The sequence below is a fragment of the Drosophila albomicans genome, chromosome 2R (genome assembly GCF_009650485.2).
Source record: "Drosophila albomicans strain 15112-1751.03 chromosome 2R, ASM965048v2, whole genome shotgun sequence".
Lineage (NCBI taxonomy): Eukaryota > Metazoa > Arthropoda > Insecta > Diptera > Drosophilidae > Drosophila > Drosophila albomicans.
This window is the reverse complement of record NC_047631.2, coordinates 27,556,226-27,575,980: the sequence shown is the minus strand read 5'-3', so window position 1 is coordinate 27,575,980 and position 19,755 is coordinate 27,556,226. Positions and strand designations below refer to the sequence as shown.

At 39.5% G+C, this 19,755-nt stretch overlaps 2 protein-coding genes across 8 annotated transcripts in view; both read right to left on the bottom strand.

Annotated features, from left to right (window-relative positions):
* Positions 1-4,802: 4,802 nt before the first annotated feature.
* On the bottom strand, positions 4,803-5,691 carry LOC117574415 (fibrinogen-like protein 1). The gene is made up of 2 exons (XM_034258253.2): positions 4,978-5,691; positions 4,803-4,899 (listed from the first exon to the last, which is right to left on the bottom strand). Exons 1-2 carry the CDS (start codon positions 5,568-5,570, stop codon positions 4,809-4,811), a joined length of 684 nt encoding a protein of 227 aa, XP_034114144.1. The 5' UTR covers positions 5,571-5,691; the 3' UTR covers positions 4,803-4,808.
* Positions 5,692-10,276: 4,585 nt separating this feature from the next.
* The window catches only part of LOC117576520 (uncharacterized), a 105,325-nt gene continuing 95,846 nt past the window's right edge, over positions 10,277-19,755 (bottom strand). For all 7 annotated transcript variants that reach the window (XM_052007045.1, XM_034261335.2, XM_034261338.2 and 4 more), the window contains 9 exons: positions 19,507-19,749; positions 17,542-17,747; positions 17,264-17,481; positions 16,152-16,584; positions 14,490-14,554; positions 13,500-13,722; positions 12,780-12,907; positions 12,582-12,692; positions 10,277-12,494 (listed from right to left, as the gene is read on the bottom strand). In XM_052007045.1, the coding sequence (XP_051863005.1) occupies positions 12,237-12,494; positions 12,582-12,692; positions 12,780-12,907; positions 13,500-13,722; positions 14,490-14,554; positions 16,152-16,584; positions 17,264-17,481; positions 17,542-17,747; positions 19,507-19,749 (1,885 nt within the window). In that variant the 3' untranslated portion in view covers positions 10,277-12,236. The remainder of the gene's footprint in view (positions 12,495-12,581; positions 12,693-12,779; positions 12,908-13,499; positions 13,723-14,489; positions 14,555-16,151; positions 16,585-17,263; positions 17,482-17,541; positions 17,748-19,506; positions 19,750-19,755) is intronic.

Here is a 19,755-nt window from a genome sequence, read left to right as displayed (position 1 = left end):
TTTAAGTGCTTGCATTTTAGTGCACGTGTGCCGCATTATCATCACGAAAATTTCACGCTGCTCTGACTCTTGGCTTCCCAGATTCCTTTAGCTCTGATTTCTTTTCGTGCAGTTCGCATGACAGCTATTAAAAAGACAGCGAGGCAGGATGCACATGCAAGAAATGTTGCTGATAAACGGAGCATGCATTTTCCTTTGAGCATCGAGAGAAACATAATCGGTTGCCTAAGTTATTGAAACGCATAATTTATGGCGAAATATGAATACCATCAACTTGTACTTGAGCTTCTGTGCTTATGGCCTTAATTTGAAACCTAATTAAAATATATATTACACAACAAGAGCGCGCCGCGCAGTTAAAGCATCATCATCAAACGCAGCATATTGCTGTGCACACAAATTCACACATAAGTTTTCTTTATGGTTTAAGTAATTTAAAGGCAACAAGCACACACACTTATACACACAGACACACAGACACATATGCGTACTCTTTAACATAGATACGTGTGGAATATTAACTAACGCATACACGTACAAACTAAATGAAATTCATGGCATATGTGCGTGCGTACTGAGCGTATGTGTGCGTATGCTAGTCTCAGAGTGTGTGTGTGTATGTGTGAGTGTGTGTGAGTGGTGTAAAGTGGCTTGCGTTGCATAGTGATAGTGTTTGGATGATGGTCGCCGTTACAGCCACAAGCCTTAAAATAGCCTTTTTTCATTCTTTTTCGCGTTCACTCTCGCTCGCTCGCTCGCACTCTCTTCTGTTTCGCTCTGCTCTGCTCAAAAATTTCTAAGCCACTGCACGGTGGAGTAAAATCTAAAATTTAGGATAAATTACAGATGTGGTTGCTTCTTCTTCGATCGAAAAATGAAATAGATCTTTAGAGCTTTTAAAACATGAAAAAATATATGAAAATAATTAAATTTTAAAATATATTTTTATTGACATGGAATCTATATTAATATTAATGCAAATTATTAAGTATTATTATCTTACCAGCTTTTAAAATACGATAATGTTACTTTAGTCTTTTGGATAATGTTTGATGTAAGCAACCTCTATAAAAAAATAAATTATACATTGAATTGAAATATTAACGAAAATCGACAAGGGAAAATTGTCGAAATTGTCAGTTCCTTAACATAGAATTTTTTTTTTATTAATAATGCAATTTGGATGAATTTTATATATTTATTTGATTTATAAAAAACAAAAAAGGGACCAACATTTATAATTTGGTACTACAATTTATAATAATATTAATATACAACAAATTAAACTTAGCTTGAAGGTTATTAAAGAAATTTCATAAAATGCTACAACATATCATGAGCTGAAAAAAATAGTTTACAAAATGCTGTTCATTTTAAAGTTATACTCTTAAAAAAATGGCCATAGTGCGCTGCAGGCCAAATGAGATTTAAAGTACATGCACACACACGCACACACACACAGCACTCGTATAGTATATAGGTACTATAATTCTAGCAAAGTTTTGGTGCACTTTGTGGGCTATACTTGGCCTTATTTTTGGTTGGTGGGGAATCCGGCTCCGTCTCCGACTCCGTCTCCGGTCTGGCTCTTTAGCATATTCCCTTAGCATATTTTTATTTGTAGCATTTATAAGTGAATAAATGCGCGCATTTAAATGCCACTTCTTTCGCACTCACATGATTCGGAAGTCATCGTCCAGCCGTGCAGCCTGTCTACACACACACACACACACACAAACATAAACACACAGGACTCTAGCACAATGTGGAGTTTGCTTGGGCCCAGCAAACAGACCACGAGTTCTATGTGTGTGTTGAGTCTCCAGCCTCATTACGTATGCAGTGGAAATTTTTTCTGCTCAGCATTTTATGCACGTCGTGCCAATTTATAAATCATTTTTGTTTGTCTGTTTGCATTTGTTTGTGTTCAACGTGGCCGGTTTTACGTGGCGTATACGTAATGTCCTTTCGCTCTCTCGCTCGTTGCTGCTTTAGAGGCTCACATATGTCTGCCTAACTGCCTGGATGGCTGGCTGTATGGCTGGCTGGATGGTTGGTGTTTCACTCCACTTCGTGTCTCTAGCGCGTAATATGATTTATTTTAATCATTATGCTAAATGATTTTTTGTGCTCTCATTTTTCATTTCTCGACTCTTTTGCATCGAGTAACAAAATAATTTTGCTCTCTCCTGCATATTTGAATATGTACGACTTGATTATGTCTATAGCATACGGCATCAACATTTCGACCATTTATGATATAAATTTCATAAACACATCAGCAGATTTTATGTTCACCAAAAAAAGAAAGAAACGAGAAACATAAAGCAGCCACAATTCATTTATCTGATAACAACTTTTGGCAATCACTCTCGTGTCGTACGTCAAATTCGGTTAGCTAAAAGCATTTGCTTGTCTCTCTTATAGATTTGCATGTACTCGATTGCAGTTGTTCAATTCGAATGTTCCATAGAGATTTTTTTCGAAGTGCCAGCTAGCACCTTAAACTTTCTGTCAGCAAATGACCCGCATATGCTGAGGCAGACGGACAAAACAGACGTTAACAGCACTATTCAAGGACACACACTCACACACACAAATAACATTTGTGAGCAGATTTCAATCTTGTCTTAATATTGGCCGGCCAGATTGAAGGCTGTCTTGGTCAGTGGGTCGGATGAAAATGTTGCCAGTCGACAGTCGACAGTCGGGCAATGTACCGCAAGTGAGCTTGTTGTCCGCTTGTTGCGCCTTGAATTATTTATTAGGCATGTGTTCATGTTTCTGCACTAGGTGTCATCTTGTTGCTGTTGCTCTCCGTCCGACATGGCCACTCATTTTTCGCATTTTTCTCATTTCACTGCCCCCGCCCGCACATTCTTGTCATTGCTTCGCACTCCGGTTTTCGACCCGCTGGGCAAACAATGTGCGACAAAGTGCTTGCATATTTTATGAGCTCTCAAATGATGCACATAACATGCGCAAAATCATTTGAGACACATCTTCTACTCCCTCACTTCGATTTTTTCTCACTCTCTGCTTGAAATTAACTTAAAGTTATTCTTCTTGTGCACTCACTCAATTAATTGCGCCCTAGATTTACATAATATGATTGACAGCCAAACTCTGCTTCTTCCTTCAGTTCGATTCGACATTAATTTAATATGCCTGCACTTCTGATAGTTCGAATACTTTGTGCCTTGCTTTTGGGGCACGAGTTTTGGTGCCTTGTGCCATTTGCCATTGCATCGATATCTCGAGAAATTCCCAAAAGTTACTCGCAAAAATGTGCAAAATTTGCACTCGAGAAGATTTCATATCTCTCTGGATGTTTGGCTTCTCTCGCTCTCTGCACCTCCAAAAATCAGTGAGATGGGGGAGGTGGAGGGGGAGGAACAGTGATGCAGCTGCAGCGGCTTCTGCTTGGCACTGGAATGCAATCAATTTGCAAATTTTCGCTACTTTGCCGCGTTTGCAAATGTTCAAGTATTTGGCTCCTTAGCATTTTTCCGTTGCTGTTACCGGTTATTCGGATTCCCGTTTTCCCATCAACGAGTACGAGTATTTTGTGTTATTTCTACACTTGAGCGCATCGAACGCTGCCAGTCTGTATCCTCCCGTTCCTCCCGTCCCCCTCCGACTATCTGTCTTTGGGTCCAGAGTACTGCCTGCCTTTGGCTTGGCTGCGCCTTGGCTTTGTTCTTCTCCGTCTTCGACTTCTTCTTCTGCTGGCTAGCCCCCATTGGGCTATGCAAATGATGCATGGCTGCCTCTTGGCTCCTAGCTGCTAGATCCAGCCGCTTCTCTCTCTCTCTCCTTGCTCCCCTTCACCCCTCGTATTGCTTTGTTTGTTGCACTCGCCTGGGCCGACAAAGTCTTGTTTCGGCCCAAGCCCAAAAAAAAGGTGCTGAGTTTGGCAAATGGCGTTGTAATATTCGTTGCAAAATTGAATTGCACAACGCAATCGCATCGCATAGCATCGCACACTTTAAATAAGCCGGAGCCAAGTTATCAGCAATAGCCCATTGTTCATTGGCCAACAGTTGCATCTCTAATGAATAGTCGTAGGCATGCCTGCGTGTTCTCCATCGCACTCCATCTTCAGCCTGATGTTTTTTTCGTGGCCAACTATCTATCTATCTTTAAATACCCTTTTCCCAATGAAAGCTGAGGAATATTAAGTGGGGTTTAACCATAAAAACTGTTAGCAGAAGTTTATATTATAAAGCAGAAGTTTATTGTACAAAATTTCAACAATTCTTTTGCTAAAAATTGCTTAAAAAGAGGGGCTAAAAATAAGGCAATTTAAATTTTACTTCATTAAAGGATAAAAGGATAAAATTCTGTATAAAAGATAAGTTTTTGCAATATTTATGATCAACCATAAGAAAATAGTGATATTTTTAGGCTTGCCTCTCTATGAATTCTTCTCCAGCATAATTAGCCAACTACATTTTTTAAAGTCCTATCTTCTATGAAAATGATTACAAAAAAATATGTAAAAGTATGTTTTGAACATTGTTGTTTTAATTAATTACAAGATAACATACAATTAAAAAAACTATAGTACTAAAAAATATACTAAAATGTCATTTATGCTTTCTTAACAAATCGTTGATAGTTGAGTTAAAAATACACTATTGCACAATTACTGCATTTTAAAATAATTCGGTTATTGAATTCTTTTTCGATATTATTGCTGCTTTAGTTAATCGTTGCTAAGTTAGTTAATAATCTATTGTGATATTTGTTGATAATCTCAAATCAAATTTCAGATTGCAATTTCGAACTTATCCTTACTTGCTGGTCTAATCTCTGGGACGTATAAGCATCTTTGCTTCTTTAATTGGCTGACTCTTGAACCAATTCAGATCGGGTCCATATATAGCATTTAAGTTACTGCAGACGAAGACATAAAAAAAAATAATTAGTTATCTATCATATATCACAATCAAAATATCAATTTAGAATACATACCTATTATAACATTTGGAATACCACCAGCCACTCTTGTAGAGATCTGCACAATTGTGAGTTGAAGCGTCGTTGTCTCGATCGAATGTTGAGAACTTCATTTTTTCACCGCTTCGCAACGCTTCCCAAACATTTCCACTGAATCCACCCAACTGCAAGGCGTAACCATGCTCCTCATCAGATAGTTTAAAGTCATCATATCGAGCATGTCTTACACCGCCTTTTACATCAACTAAATGAATGAAGAGCTCGTAGCGACGCCATTTCGTCAGAAGGTGGATTTTCTCCAAGCCAAGGAAAAAATCACTATCGAAAGAACCGAAGCCATCGCGGTATGAGTTCCAATCCCTGTTGAAATTCTCATCTCCACCGACTCGCTGTTGAATAACTATCCAACCAGATCCGGCAAACTGACTATCGCACAAAACATCAAAGGCATCCATGCCAGAAACCTTTATTTGATGAACTCCAGAATACTCGCTATATGGAATACAACTAGCGGGAATATTATCGTTCGACTTCGCCTTTAGTTCTTCAAGTTCTGCTTCACATGATTGTTGATGTATTTCCGCTTGTGCTAACTTCACTTCACTCATTTTTAGGTTCAACTCATTTCCTTGTTGATATTTTATAATATTTTGCAGCTTATCAGTGTATTCTAGAATCTTTTCATCGCTATCAACACAACTTGAATTGAGTTGATTTACTTGAAATTGACAAATTTTTAAACTACTCGATTTATCGGCCAATTCATCTTTACATTTATCATAATATTCGAAAAGTTTGTTGGTTTCATTTAATCTTTCAATAGTTTGCTTGTGATAATCAATTTGTAACTGCGACCTTACATTTTCAGCTAATCTGCTTTCAGTTTGGAAATGAATCTGCGCTTGCAATTGCTTTATCAATGCCTCATTCATTTCCTGCTTTTCGCGCAAGTCTTTTATGATTGAGTCTCTATCATCACTTTGTTGTATTTCTTCTATCTCTTGCGGGAGCGTTTGAAGAGTCTAGTAATGATAAAGAATATTCAATTTTAGCACTCACTTTACATCACTTGAAATGTTGACTCTTACCTCGAGGTATGTTGTGAAATTTGCATGTACTGCAAGTATGAAAAGTTGTATTATTATTATTTGCCTCATTTTGATTTTAGCAACTGCTAACAGTCGAGTACAAAACAGAACTAAATCACGATCTTGAATTGATGCTCTCTTTAATAGGCGCGTATTACAAATACATTGAAACCCATGAGTGATAAGGTACTATGACTTCATCCGAGTCCGAATCTCAACATTTTTGGCATTTGTGAGATTTCATTCAATTAAATACGCATGCTAATCGCTTGTGACGCAATTAAAATGTTTAAATTTTCTATATGGATTTTACTCATATTATAGACAGAATATAAGATTATGACTTAACCGCAATTCCGACTATATAAAGTACAATGACATCTGTGCTCTAGTTTATTGTTTGATTTTGGTTTGATTTAACAATAAAGAAAGAAACGTGAATTATTTAGGCTTGTGACTGATATGACATTAGGAATTACACGACTCATGACAAAGTAGATTTGATAGTAAAAAGTACAGTGCGAAATAAAATGATCAACATTTCAGTTAAATGAATATTACTATTTCTGATAATGCAGACCATAGCTGAAATTTTTTTCATCTGTCGCTATACTTAATTAATAATTATAACAATGTCCAATGTTTTTCCAGTTAAATATGTTATAAATCTGTGATTTACACTTCTTTATGAAATATGTAAATAAATTACGAATGAGGTGCTTTAAAGTCGTACACTTTTAACTACAGCTTTCTTACTTGCTTTTCCTTGGCGTCCCGTAGTTTTTCATTTTTGTTTTTTATCGGCTTTGCCTTCGGTTTTTTTTTCGCTGCCATGTGTAAAATCGACAAATAATGGATGCCGATGTCTTGGCGTGTTCGCAATGCGCATTTGAATATCAATTGAATTGAATTCTTTGTGCTGCAGCGCATATTCTGCAGTGTGCCAATGTGGTTGCAAGGCAATATAGATTCCCTCAGAGTTATGCAAAGGAATTCGTAATGGCTAAGAATCTCCTTCGCACTTCTTTTCTCTCTCTAATGTTGCCAATGTCATGTGCTGGCAACATACGAACATAGTGTAAAAAAAGTGTTGCATACTTTTAGGTGCTGGCAATTAATACGAATAAATTCCGCAACTTCTATTCTGTAGTTGAGAGGGAAATAGTTGAATGAATGAAGCTGATTCAAATACCTGGCACGAATATTGCCAATTATTGCCTTAACTCAGCACATACTCTTCTCTTCCCCTTCTCTTCGTGTAGTATGTGTGTGTATGTTTAAGTGGCTGGCATTTTATTTTGTATATTTGAAATAAATTATTCTGCTCACTCATCAACATTTTGCGCTGTTATAAACACGTTTTTAATTAAAATTGCAAAAACAGGCAAAACGTAGACCCGATAATAAAAGGAAAAACACAAGCCGACTGCCGCTCTTCACATATATATGTGTGTGTATGTGGAGGGGGGAGAAAAAAAAAAGAAAAATGTGATGGCAGCAACTTCAATTAACAGAAAATAAAAGGCAATTCCAAGCAGAACAAAGCACTGAGCAGCAGCAGCAGCATCAGTGGGAACAGAAACCAAACAAAGCAAGCAGAGAGACAGACAAAGTTGCCATTGCCGTTGCCTTGGAGCAGCAGCAGAGGGGAGTAGGGAAGTATTCGGGGGCAATAAGCACATGCAGAGAAGCGCAACAGTTTTAGTGATAAAATGGCAAACACGTAATCATGGCAGACAGAGAAATGTGCGTGCGACAACACACACACATACACACGGCCTTGTCGAGCTGCGACCTAAGCATCATCATACGAGCAAATAACAGTCACAGCAGCCACAGCAACCAAGCACACACACACGCACACACACACACTCTGACAATGTTGCGAGTGGCATAAAGCGAACATCGAGGCAATAATAAACTGATAGCAAAAATAAAATACGAATGCGAATGCGAATACGGCTCGCATTCATTGCGATTCATTAATTTGACATTCACGTACCGCATGGGGCAACATGAAGCGCGTGGCGCACTCACACACTCACACACACTCGCACACATACGCACAATAGGCATGACAAATGCTTTGCCACTTAGTGGCAGCTTGTTGCCAAAAAACGTTCACCTCAAAAATTTGTTTACAATTTTAACAGCATTTGTTTGTCAATCGAATAATTTGCTCATCACAACAGACACAATGCTCGAATTTTCAACATCAAATGAAAACACACACACATACACACACAGCAGCATATATCATTATGTGTGTGTGAGAGACTTTTGTTCATATGTGTTGGTAACACTTTAGCCCCTCACGTGCCAAATGAATTGGCTGCTTGTCAAGTTCTCGCTCGCTCGCTGCTTTTGCTTGTGCTTTCTGCCATCGGAATTGTCCTCACGTCTAGACATAATTTCTTCAATCATTTATTACCTAATTAAGTGGAAGTATAAATGCCAAGCTCAGCCACCCAGTGTTCGGATGGGCGTGGCTGGCAGGCGCTATTCAGGGTCGCTACTCTGGCTACTGTTCTTCTTCTGGGCCATCGCCTTTTGTGTATGTGAATTAACTGGCAGCATTCCAATGATTGACCTTCCCTTCAAGCCCTGGCCCACATCAGAGTCGAAGTGTGCAAGTATTTGTGGTTTTACGTACGTATGTGTGTGTGTTGTTTTCTGTGGCTCCTCGAGTGGAAGCCACTTGAATTTAAGGCTTGCCTTGAGCCATAGCAACTCGCACTCGCCTTTGTCTTCGCTTCATCTTTTGTTCGTCGTCGTCGTCTTCGCTTCGTCGTCATCTTCTGCGGGGCATTGTGTGCATTTTTTTGTTCACTTCTTTCTCTTTGCCATTTGTTTGCGGCATCTGCCGCATCTTTTTGCTTTTCCGTGCACAAAGTGATGCTCCACTACATACATATAGTATATATTTTCTGTTCTTTTTGCTATTTTCGTTGTGTTTTTCGGCAACGCTTCCCTTTGTTGGGCCATTGTTGTGCGGCTCAATTGTGTCACACGGCTTTGATCGCTGCGCTGCTCTCTGAGGGTCAATAATGAAGTACACACAGCGAACTAATAGTGGCAGCAGATGCTCCACTTTAAGCTATCCATCTATATAGGGAGAGCGAAGTTTATCTCTCCTTATTGACATTCAAATTAAAATAGTTTTTCATACTTACGTTTTCTTCAAGTTGGAATTAATAGACAGCATTTTATTTTATGTTTCATAGTTTTTATTATTTTTCTGTTTGTATTTATTTTTGTTGCAGTTGTTGTTGCTTTTACAATGTTTCATTATAAATATGCCACGCGATTCACTTCTGTTCATGGACTAACGTAAAGCCCTTGACATAGTCATGTACATACAAACAAACTATTCGTATTTGTATTTGTTTCTATTCCTTACTTAAGTATCATATTTCTGTTTTTTTTTCTGTTTTTCATCATTTGTATTCTATACGCTATATTCTGCTCCTTTTTTCTTTTAGTTAGCCGACTTGAATTCCTCAACTTAACATAATTCAAACTTACGGGTTTAATTATTCCTCATGCATATTTTAACTTTTCATTTCTCATTTTTTCATTAACATAGATTTGTGCTACATTTTCTCTTAATGCAGCTAACTTTTCTTGGTTTTCATTTTCACTTAATAGTATTGATCTAGTTGTAGTTTTTTGCTTTTGTTTTTTTCTTTCATTTAAACGGTACTTTACATTGTAGCTACGCCTCGTGTGCTGTGCTAACCTGAGAGCACAATGACAAAGTAAACGGGATGTAAACAATAATGATATTATTATTATTAATCGTATTATATATATATATTTGTAATATTAAAGCTGATAGATATACATACAGATATCAGATATGCTAATCCGATTAGTTATTGACATAGTTGTGTAAGTGGAAAGTGTAGCCTGTAACCTCTTTTGAATTAATTGTGTTCTTGATGGTTGTCAAGAAGAGATTGCAGCTACTCACTTATGCGATTCTGTCTGACAACGGCTTTAATTTGCTTTTAAATTCGTCTAATATTAAGTAGCTACAAGCTGGCATAAGCTGGTTCTCATGGGGAACTATTTTTTCTTATTTTCATTTTTTCTTTCGAGTGCATTGCCGAATGCTTGAACATATTTACGAGTAAGTAATTCGATTTAAGTATATATTTTATTTTTGTATATTTGGTTTAGGGTATATTTATATATTTAATTTTATATATTTTGTTTGCGCTGTGTTTGTTTTTTGTATTCGCTACAAATAGTGTCAACAGTGGTATAATGTTTGCAAGAGAATCGAATCCAATTTCTTTGCATATTAATTTTCGACTAAGTTGTATTCTCTAACTGAAGCATAGGCTAGGGTGCACCAATAGCATTATGTAACATATGTATATATATATATATATAGGTATATAGGTATGCGAGTATATATATATATGTTGTTTAGGTATATCAAGTTAGCATGTATAAATATGAATATATAACACATATCGTCAATGTATATGCATTAAGGAAGACATTTTTTCATGATTGTGACCATTTTGTTTTATTCAGCGCATTTTACACATTTCTCTCTCTCTCTTTCTCTTTCATGTTCTCTCGATTTTTCAATTTTGGAATGCACGAGTTCGTGTTGCCTTTTGTCAAATGGTCAAGCTTAGGCTTAGTGTGTGTTAGTGTGTGTGTGTATGTGTTTTTGGGAGTGACTGTGTCTAAAACACTCAATTTATATTCATTGATTTTTGCATTTGACCTAGAATTATGTACATAATCTAATTGTTTTTCTTTTCTGGTTTTTTACATACTTTTGCTTTACTTTACTTTAAGGCGCAACTCAAGTTGGGTTCAATGTACAATAACTATTTGTTTGTTTTGTTGTTGTTGCTGTTTGGGTAATTTAATATTTGTATTCATAGTTCATCATCATCATCGTAGATTTCTTGTGTGTGTATATCGTTGTTGTGTATATATATTTAAATTGCATGTACATATGTATATAGAGGTATGTACAAAGGGTCAGTTTATACGATTCTCTGTGTATATTTAGGTGTTCATTTTGATATGTACTGTTAGTATCTTATTAAATCAACCATTTACTCAATTTATTTACAGCTTGAAAACGTAATTGCAACTCAATTTGCGTGATTTGTGAAACCTTCTCAAAGAAACACAAATTGAACTTAGGAAAATAAAATTCAATGTAGAACTGTTAATGAAACCTTAATTCTCTTGGCGCCTCATAAAACAATAAAAAGCGTGTGATGGATTTACAATTCAATTAAAAAGAGAATAAATAAATAATTTGATAGCAATAAATAAAAAGAGAAGTTAGTAAATATGTTCTAGTATTTTTCTTTTGTATACTTTTATCGTACAAAACACTAGCTACGTGTATGTTTCTTCTCCATATACATATGTCAGAATATATGTATGTAGATGTAAACCTTAAATTGATACCAAGTCTCGCTCTATGTACACACATCTCTTTCAATTATTATCAATATAAATATAGTTACTTTTATCGCTAGTTCTCTATCGTTAAGTTTCCGTTTAACATTATATATTATATGTAGATATTTTCATTCAATTATTATTAAGATAATTATTATTTAGACAGCAGTTTTTTAAGTTTTGGTTTGGATTTCGTTTTCGGTTTCGGTTTGACTATGTAAAGTTTTATTCGTAATTGTGGTGTACATCAATTACACGATGTGTCTATCCAAAAACATAAGAGCACATTTTTCAAGTTAACAACAAAGCGCCCGAATGTTTTCTTTTCGTTTTTTGCTAACACGAAGCTAGCCCCTAAAAGTATACAACATATTTTGCTAATTATGCATGTAGATTCCTAACACTAGAAACTCACATTTAATGCTGCTGAATAGGTTTTAGTTTTCATTTTCGTTTTCGTTTTTCTCTTTTTTGTTTTGTAGCTACATACACATCTAGATATCGCACATACACACACATCATTCGCCTCTTAAGTATACGTATAATTAAGTAAGTGTATCGTTATCGTATTGAGTGAGAGCACCGCCGAAATGAAAATTCCCACCCAGTTGACCCTCCCCTAAGGATGTTTGCCCCGTTCCCCGCCCTTTGCTGCTTGCTTACAAATTACATACTACATACATACTCATACTTTCAGTTAGTAAATTGGATTGAGTTGCCTTAGCTTCGGCTGCTGCTGCTGTGTCATGTTGCGAGCACATTGCTCATACGCAGCGTGCCCCGGACGGTGACTGCCAGCGAGAGCAGCAGGAGGGAGAGCAACCGACTGGCTGCCGTCAGTTGGCCATGGCCATGACCACTGCGAGCTGCGCTCGTGCTTTCCGGCCACACGACATCGACTTCAGACATTTTGAAAATGCTCAGCAGTCGGTGGGATTGCAGCTCATTGTGCTCGTGGTTGATCTGCTGACTGATGGTCCTCAGTATCGCGGTGCATTCGTCCTGCACACGATACAGGAAATAACAATAATAATATTGAGCTCTTGCTGTGTGCTCTCAGTGATGAACTTAATAAAACTAAATACAAACCTTTTCGCGACGCAGCAGCTCAATGTCCTTTAGCTTGCCATCGTGTGGCAGACGGGCGGCAATGATGATATTCTCCTCCGTCATGTTGAATAGCGTCAATGTGCATTGTGTCTGTGTGAAATGGGCAATTGACAGCGTATTGCAATTAATATTTGAGTAAGACAGAGCTCTGAGTCCTCTGCGTTCTTCGCTTCTCACCTGATTATTGATGTAGGTTGTCACGTATTGTTGCAAGGCGCGAACGGCATCCTGTACCCCAAGGTTGGTGTGTGGACGCAGCAGGGCCTCATCGGCAGCACTGTAACCGAGCAGCAGGAACACGCCACCTGCCAAAGCACAAGCACAAATAGTATGCCATAAATCTCAGGAATATACATACTATATATATGATTTACACTCGACCCAACTGAGACTGCAAAATGGAACGCAACGCAACGCAACGTGGGACGTAGACAAAAAGAAGGCACGTAAGAGCAGCTTTTGTGAATCTGACTCAAAGAAGCGACAAAGTGCAACTGGAATGTGAGTGTGGGGGGAGCATACATAAGAATAACATCATCAGCTGCTGCTGCTCTCGATGAAAAGCTCTTTAAAATACTGTCAGCTACATGCAAAATAATATTGTATATATGTGTGTGTAGCTGGCGAGTAGCCTCACTTGATGGCTGAGCAGTAACTGCAAAATGGAGCAAGCTTCGTCATTGCCTGTCGCCGGCGATAATCGTAAAGTGCTCAACAGAAAACAGACTTCACAGACTTCAGACTGTGAAGTACAATGCACAGAGAGAGAGAGAGAGCGAGCAATGAAATTTATACATAAGTATAATGGAAGTGACGACGCATCAAACGGATGGAAAAACTGCATTTGGATGAGCTGGGACCAAACGTGAGAGAGAGAGGGGAAAGCAAGCAACTAACCTGGCAGAATGTATTCCCCGGGCGGTGGCTTCATGCAGATGAAACGTCCCGAATAGCAGAGGCAGCGGCCGCGGAACGCTTGATAAGCTGGCGAGGCGTGACTGTAGAAGGCGAGGGCGGTGCGACACGGCGCAAAGGGGACGCAGAGGGCGTGACAGGTGAGTGTTAGCGAGTCGCCGCAGCTGCACAGTTCGCTGCACTCGGCATCGTCCAAGGAGTAGATCTGAAAGTATGCGAAGGTTGAAGATGTTGTTGTTGCTGTTGTTGTTGTTGTTGTTGATGATGCCTTTTAGCTTAATTTTTGTGGGCATTATGTTACGCATACGCCCTGTTGGTAGCGCTTACAATTCACAGCGCTAATTGCATTGCACTTGGTGCAAATTGTTGCTGGCAGCACGTAGCACGTAGCAAGCAGCGGCAGCAACAAGCTGCAAGTGAAAAGAAAAGTGGCCAAAGTGCATTGTTGCTGCTGCTGCTTTCTGTTTTTCGCTTATGTTTTTCATTTTATATGTATTTCTTTTTTTTTTGTTTTTATTTTCCATGTTGTTCGCGTAGTGTTTCGCTTGCCATTTTCATAGTGCTGTTGTTAAATGTGGTAATATCTTTTCGTTTGGGCACGTGCCGACACGTAAGCCAAGCACAAACACACACACACACATACACACAGTTGCACTCACACACACACACACGCATACACGTTCTCGTTCTCGTGTTTTTGCAACTTAAAGTTGTCCGTTTGTTTTGCCTGCATTCGCTCGCTGTGCGCACTTTTAGTTATGTAAATGTGTTTTAATAGCACTTTTTGAACTTCGCTCGTGAACAACAACAAAATACAAAACAAATTTTAAATAAATCTCGCTCGCGGGCAAAACTTGTGACCCCCTTTTAGCCAAGCAAATGAAAGCATTTTAATTGCCACAAAACTGTTGACGATTTGCAACCATTACATAAACGTTAATATAAAAAAAGAGAAATCATAGTTTAACTTACCCTCTTGCTGCTGCCCTCGCGTATTAGTTGATCGCTTTGATGGGGACGCTGAACGACGCAATTTCCTAGAAGTGGGAAGAAAAAGGAGTATCTATTAGCACATAATTTCATTCCATATTTATACAAGGTTGACACATCTGTTATAAACGCCAAAAGCCGTCTAATAACTAAGGCTTTTTTGTGCTGACAGCAAAAAGAATGTGTGACAATTTATAAACATTTCACATGCCAGCAAAAATACCCCACACATTAGTCCCCAGTTTGTCCTTTTTTCCCTGCACGTGTGTTGACGAGTTGGCTTAACTGTATTATCTAAAGTGTGTTAATTGTTGGCCCGTAAGGCACATGCTTGGAGTGCTGGCCAAAAACAATAGAGCTCTAACGAACCAAAGTCTTTTAACTATCGCCTAGGGGCATAAATATGTCTATGTTGGCAAATGAATTACGAAAAACTTTGCCAATAAATCACGTACACACATCTTTTGCAAATCTTATTTACATTTTTAATTAATAAACAAAGTTTTTGGCTTCAACGGGTCACTTGTTTGCATTAAATAAATAAATAATTGAATACAGCTCGTGTCGTTGTGTGTGTGTGTGTTTTAGGCAAAAACCAAATCATTTATATTGCAAAATACTTAAACGAAGGCACCCCCCAAAAACACACACACACACACATGAGTAAATCAATAATAGATGAGACATGCAAACTGCTAAACTCGACTCGTTCGCTTTATAACTATAACAACAAACAACAGTTTAGACCGCACGCGACTGTCCCAATGGTCCAAAATAATTACAGCTTAAATTTGTATATACATATATGCTATACAAATATATATATACTATACTATATGTGACCATGTGGCAATGTTTGTTCAAGTCCATTGACAGACGACGTGTGGCAAACAAACAAACTCATTTGCATTTTTAATGATATTTCAAAATAGTTTTGCTCTCTGTGAAATGCACAATAATCGTTTTGTCGGAAGTATTTAATGAATGAGAAAAATATGAAAATATTTATTATTTTAAAGTCAGTTGCCCAAAAAGATGCCCAGAGTGCTGAGTGAGTTGACTGAGTGGGCTGAACGAAGGCTCTCCACAACGATTAATTGCCACATCAGCCAAAAAACAAACTCATTTCCGGTTGATGGTCACTTACACACACACACACACACACCTACGCAGGCCATGCATACGGAATGCTGCATTTTAAATGTCGAGGAATGAGGCACAAATATGTACAATGCATGTGACGTTGAGTTGTTGTTTCAATTAGCCGCAGAACCACATCAACCACATCAATTATGTTGAAAATTTTGCAAAACGGAAACGAGCTGACAGCCTTCTGATATATCCTTAGTCCCTTGACAGAAACACTCATTCATTCACTCACTCACTCACTCACTCACTCACTCACACATCAGCCAATTGTGATAAAATGGAAAAGTTTTCGAATGACAAGCGCATTGAGCTAATCATCGCAAAAGTGACCCACAATGTGAAAAGGTTTCCCGAACTCAAAAATGTAACCGGAATGTTGACCGGAAGTGCGGGCAAGCTTCAGGCCTGTTATCGCAATCACAGCCACTCAGCGGCCACTCAGAACCATTTCCCGTTCTTGTTCCCATTCTTTTCCGAACAGATGCATTTACTTACTTGGCGGCTGCGTTGTTGTTGTGGTTGCCATTGTTGTGGTTGTTGTGGTTGTCGGCTCTGTGATGCTGATGCGGTGCACAAATTCTGTTGTTTCCATTTGGTCAACAAAAATTACGGGATCATCGAAATCGACGCCCTGCCGTCCAAGGCCAGCATTTTGTCCATTTCCATTTCCATTGCCATTTTTCTTACCCTGCCGCTGCCGATGGTCACCTTTGCCATTGCCATTTCCATTTCCACTTCCATTGCCAATCCCATTCCCATTCCCCCCCTTGCCACTTGTGCCATGTATATTGTCGTGTTCATTGCCGCCGCCACGATAATCGTCATTTCCGCCGTTTCCGCTTGCATCGTTTCCGCTGTGTAACGGCACCGAATCGGGCGGATCGAGATAATTGTGTTCCACCGATGCTGGCTCTGATTTCTCCTTTGCCTGTGTTTCGGTTATCATGAGTTTCGTTTCGTTCGTGTTCCGATTGTTTGGTTGCGTTGCGTGGTTTTTTCAATTTTATACAGCAGTTATTCATTTTTATTTATTTATTTGCAGAGTGTGTGTTTTTTTTTTTGTTGGTTGTTGTTGGTTGTTGTTTTTGCGGTTTTTGCGGTGCATTGTTGCAGGGATGTGGCAATGATTGTTGTTAGTAATGGTTGATACATGAAAAGAAGATGTTAAAGGTATTTTTTTCTTTTTTATCAATACGTATGCACGGAATATTTCTCTCTGTATTGTATTTAATCTTGCTGGTGCAACAAAAAGCGCAGCAACTGTAGCCACAGCAGAGGAGCAAAAATAAGGAAAAAAAAACACAAGCACGAATTGATTGCTTTGTCGGTTTGAATTCATAGTCGGACATTGGGTCATATTGTGCGCTTGGCTTTTCAACTCTCTGCTCAGCCACTGATTGAGTGCTGATTGGAAAACAGACAGATTGAAGGATAAATGGATGGATGTGTGTGTGCTCGCTCGTAACAGCAGCAGCAGCAGCAGCAGCAGCAGCTGCTGGCGGGGGTAACATTCAAAGCAATGTTTACTGCTACAGCAACTGCAACTGCTGCCCAATCGGATTCACAATTAGTTTGGCCTAATGGTCAGGCTCTGCTCTGCTACTTACCTTGAAGATATGCGTTGCTGGTTTCCTTGGCGTTTGCTTTGGCTGCAAACTGGTTGTGGTCGTTGTTGTTGTTGGCGGCGGTGGCGGTGGTGGTGGCGGTGCCCGAGTCGTAGTTGTTGTTGTCGTAGTTGTGGTCGTCGTCGTAGTTGTCGTTGTTGTTGTTGTGAGGAAACCCAACTCGGCCAAACGCTTCATATGAAAGTCCTTTTGCGCTTCAACTACAAGAGAGGCATTTATTTGCAATTATGTGCGATGCAGTTCGTCTACAACCAACTCACCAACGCAGGGATTCATCCAGAGCAGGCGACGCCAGCCAACACATTGATAGGCGTGCTGGGGATCTGTGCCCTGGCAGGCGCAGGTGGTGCGCAGCATGGTCCCCAGTATGCCAATCATTGCGGTGCGACAACCGCTGGGACGGCCGGCACACTTCTTCGTCACACTGTCCACGGCACAGGCTTGCTCGTAGTACTCCAGCTTCAGTCTGTGAGAAAAAAAAGGGTGTAGAACACATACATATATAAAGTAAGAGCATGAAGAAATGTGTGTTAACATGTGTTCCATCCCCCCCTCCAGAGTTGCTTGTCAGTTAGTTGCAGTTATCGTCATTGTTGTAGTCTGTGAATAAACGTCTCGTTACCTGCAGTCAGAGTCTGAGTCTGAGATTGATGCCATGCAATTTGTGCTGGAATTACTCGAGCTACTGCCTGATAGTCTACTGCATTTTATGGTACTGCAGATGCTTTCTTCTACCGCAAAGCGGCAACAAAATTTACGGCATCAGGTTTACGACTCTCTCACTGTGGAAAGTGCGTGTGTCTGTTGTGTAAAGTCTACGCTGCGTATACGTAATATGCAGTTGTCTTCAATGTATGACAAATATGTGTTATGTTAACTTCTGTAATTAGGCTGCTGTGTTGTTAAGTGAAATTCAGAATTTAGTATTTTGCGGTTGCTGCATAATTTCGGCTTAATTATAATGCGAAAGCAGTCAATAATTGCATAATTTGTCGCAAACTTTTGGCTAATTATATAGTATATAGTTTAATGATGCTGCAATCTTATATAAAACGATGCTTGGACAATGAAGCTGTCTTGGACCACAAATGCCCCTCGAATGTTATGCAAATTGCGTTGCAGTTGAAGTGTTTCGTGACGTGGCACGTGGCCGTGGTGAAGGAAGCCAAACTAAGCCAAAGCCAAGTAATAAAACAATTTCTACCCCAACTGCTGTGCTGCAACAATGCGACGCTACACGTGCTCGCATGTAATACACGTCGTATGCGTAATAAGTCAACATAAGCACTCTAAGAAGGCTGCAGTTGACTTCTCTCCCTGTCTTTCGCTCTCCCTGGCATAGAAAATGAGCGTCATTAGTGCAATTTAGTTGTTTACTAAGGCAAGTGAGATTCACTTAAAAGGCAATTAATTTTGCCAGCCACAGGCAGAGCTCCACCACGTACTCTGCGGTTGTTCAGCCGTAACATGACAACAAACACAACAAACCTCCCTCCCTCCACACACACCCCTCTTTTAACCACCCTCACATACTTGCAAAGCCTTGCGTTGCATCGTATTTATCACTTAACTTTGTGTTTGACACATTCGCGGCCTGGCTTCAAGTTTGGCTACCCAACTGAAGTGCCGAAAGTGCAGTTTCATCCTTGCCAGGAAGCCAGAAAGCCAGGATGCCAGCATGCTGTGGCATGTGTCGTCGTCGTTGTCGTCATCGTCATCGTTGTTGTTGTCGTGTCGTATTTAATGAAGAGCCTGGCACAAGCACAAAGTGGTAATTTAACGCCCTGTTTGACGCTAACGCGGATTTTGGTCTGATAACCAAAAACGAAAAATGCCGAAAACAACTTGAGACATGAGACACAGTGTCTGTAGTCTGTGGTCGGTGGAGGCATCATCAACACGCTGCTTAATGAGTTTGTCGACAAAATCAGTGCAGAGCCATCAAAAGTTGCGGCTGCTGTGACTAAATGCAGGTAATTCAATCTACTACATACAAGAAATTCAATTTTATTTAATTGAATTGTAGCCACCAACCAAAAATCACTTTACATGGACTCGCAGATTAAAGCGAACTGCGGATTTACATGCGTTTCGCATATTTCCGTTTCCGTTTAGCGAGCATTTGAATTATGGACACGAGACCGTGAACGAACGAGATTCGTGCAACATGGAGGAGTTGCAACTATAACAATTTGACCCACACACACACACACGCACACACTCACCTGCACTCGCGATCCTCTTTGCAGTTGTCGGCAACCACATGGCACGCCGGTGGCGGATGGTAGTAAATGCCATTCGAGCTGGCTGGATTATTGTTATCGGGCGGTCGCTGTGCGCACACGGGATGCAGTTTTTCCTGTGCAATCATGCACATGTCGTGCCGATTGCCGTTCTGTTGCTGTTGGCTCGGACTGTTGTTGTAGTTGTTGTAGCTGTTGTTATTGCCATTGCTGTTTGTGGTTTTTCTGCCG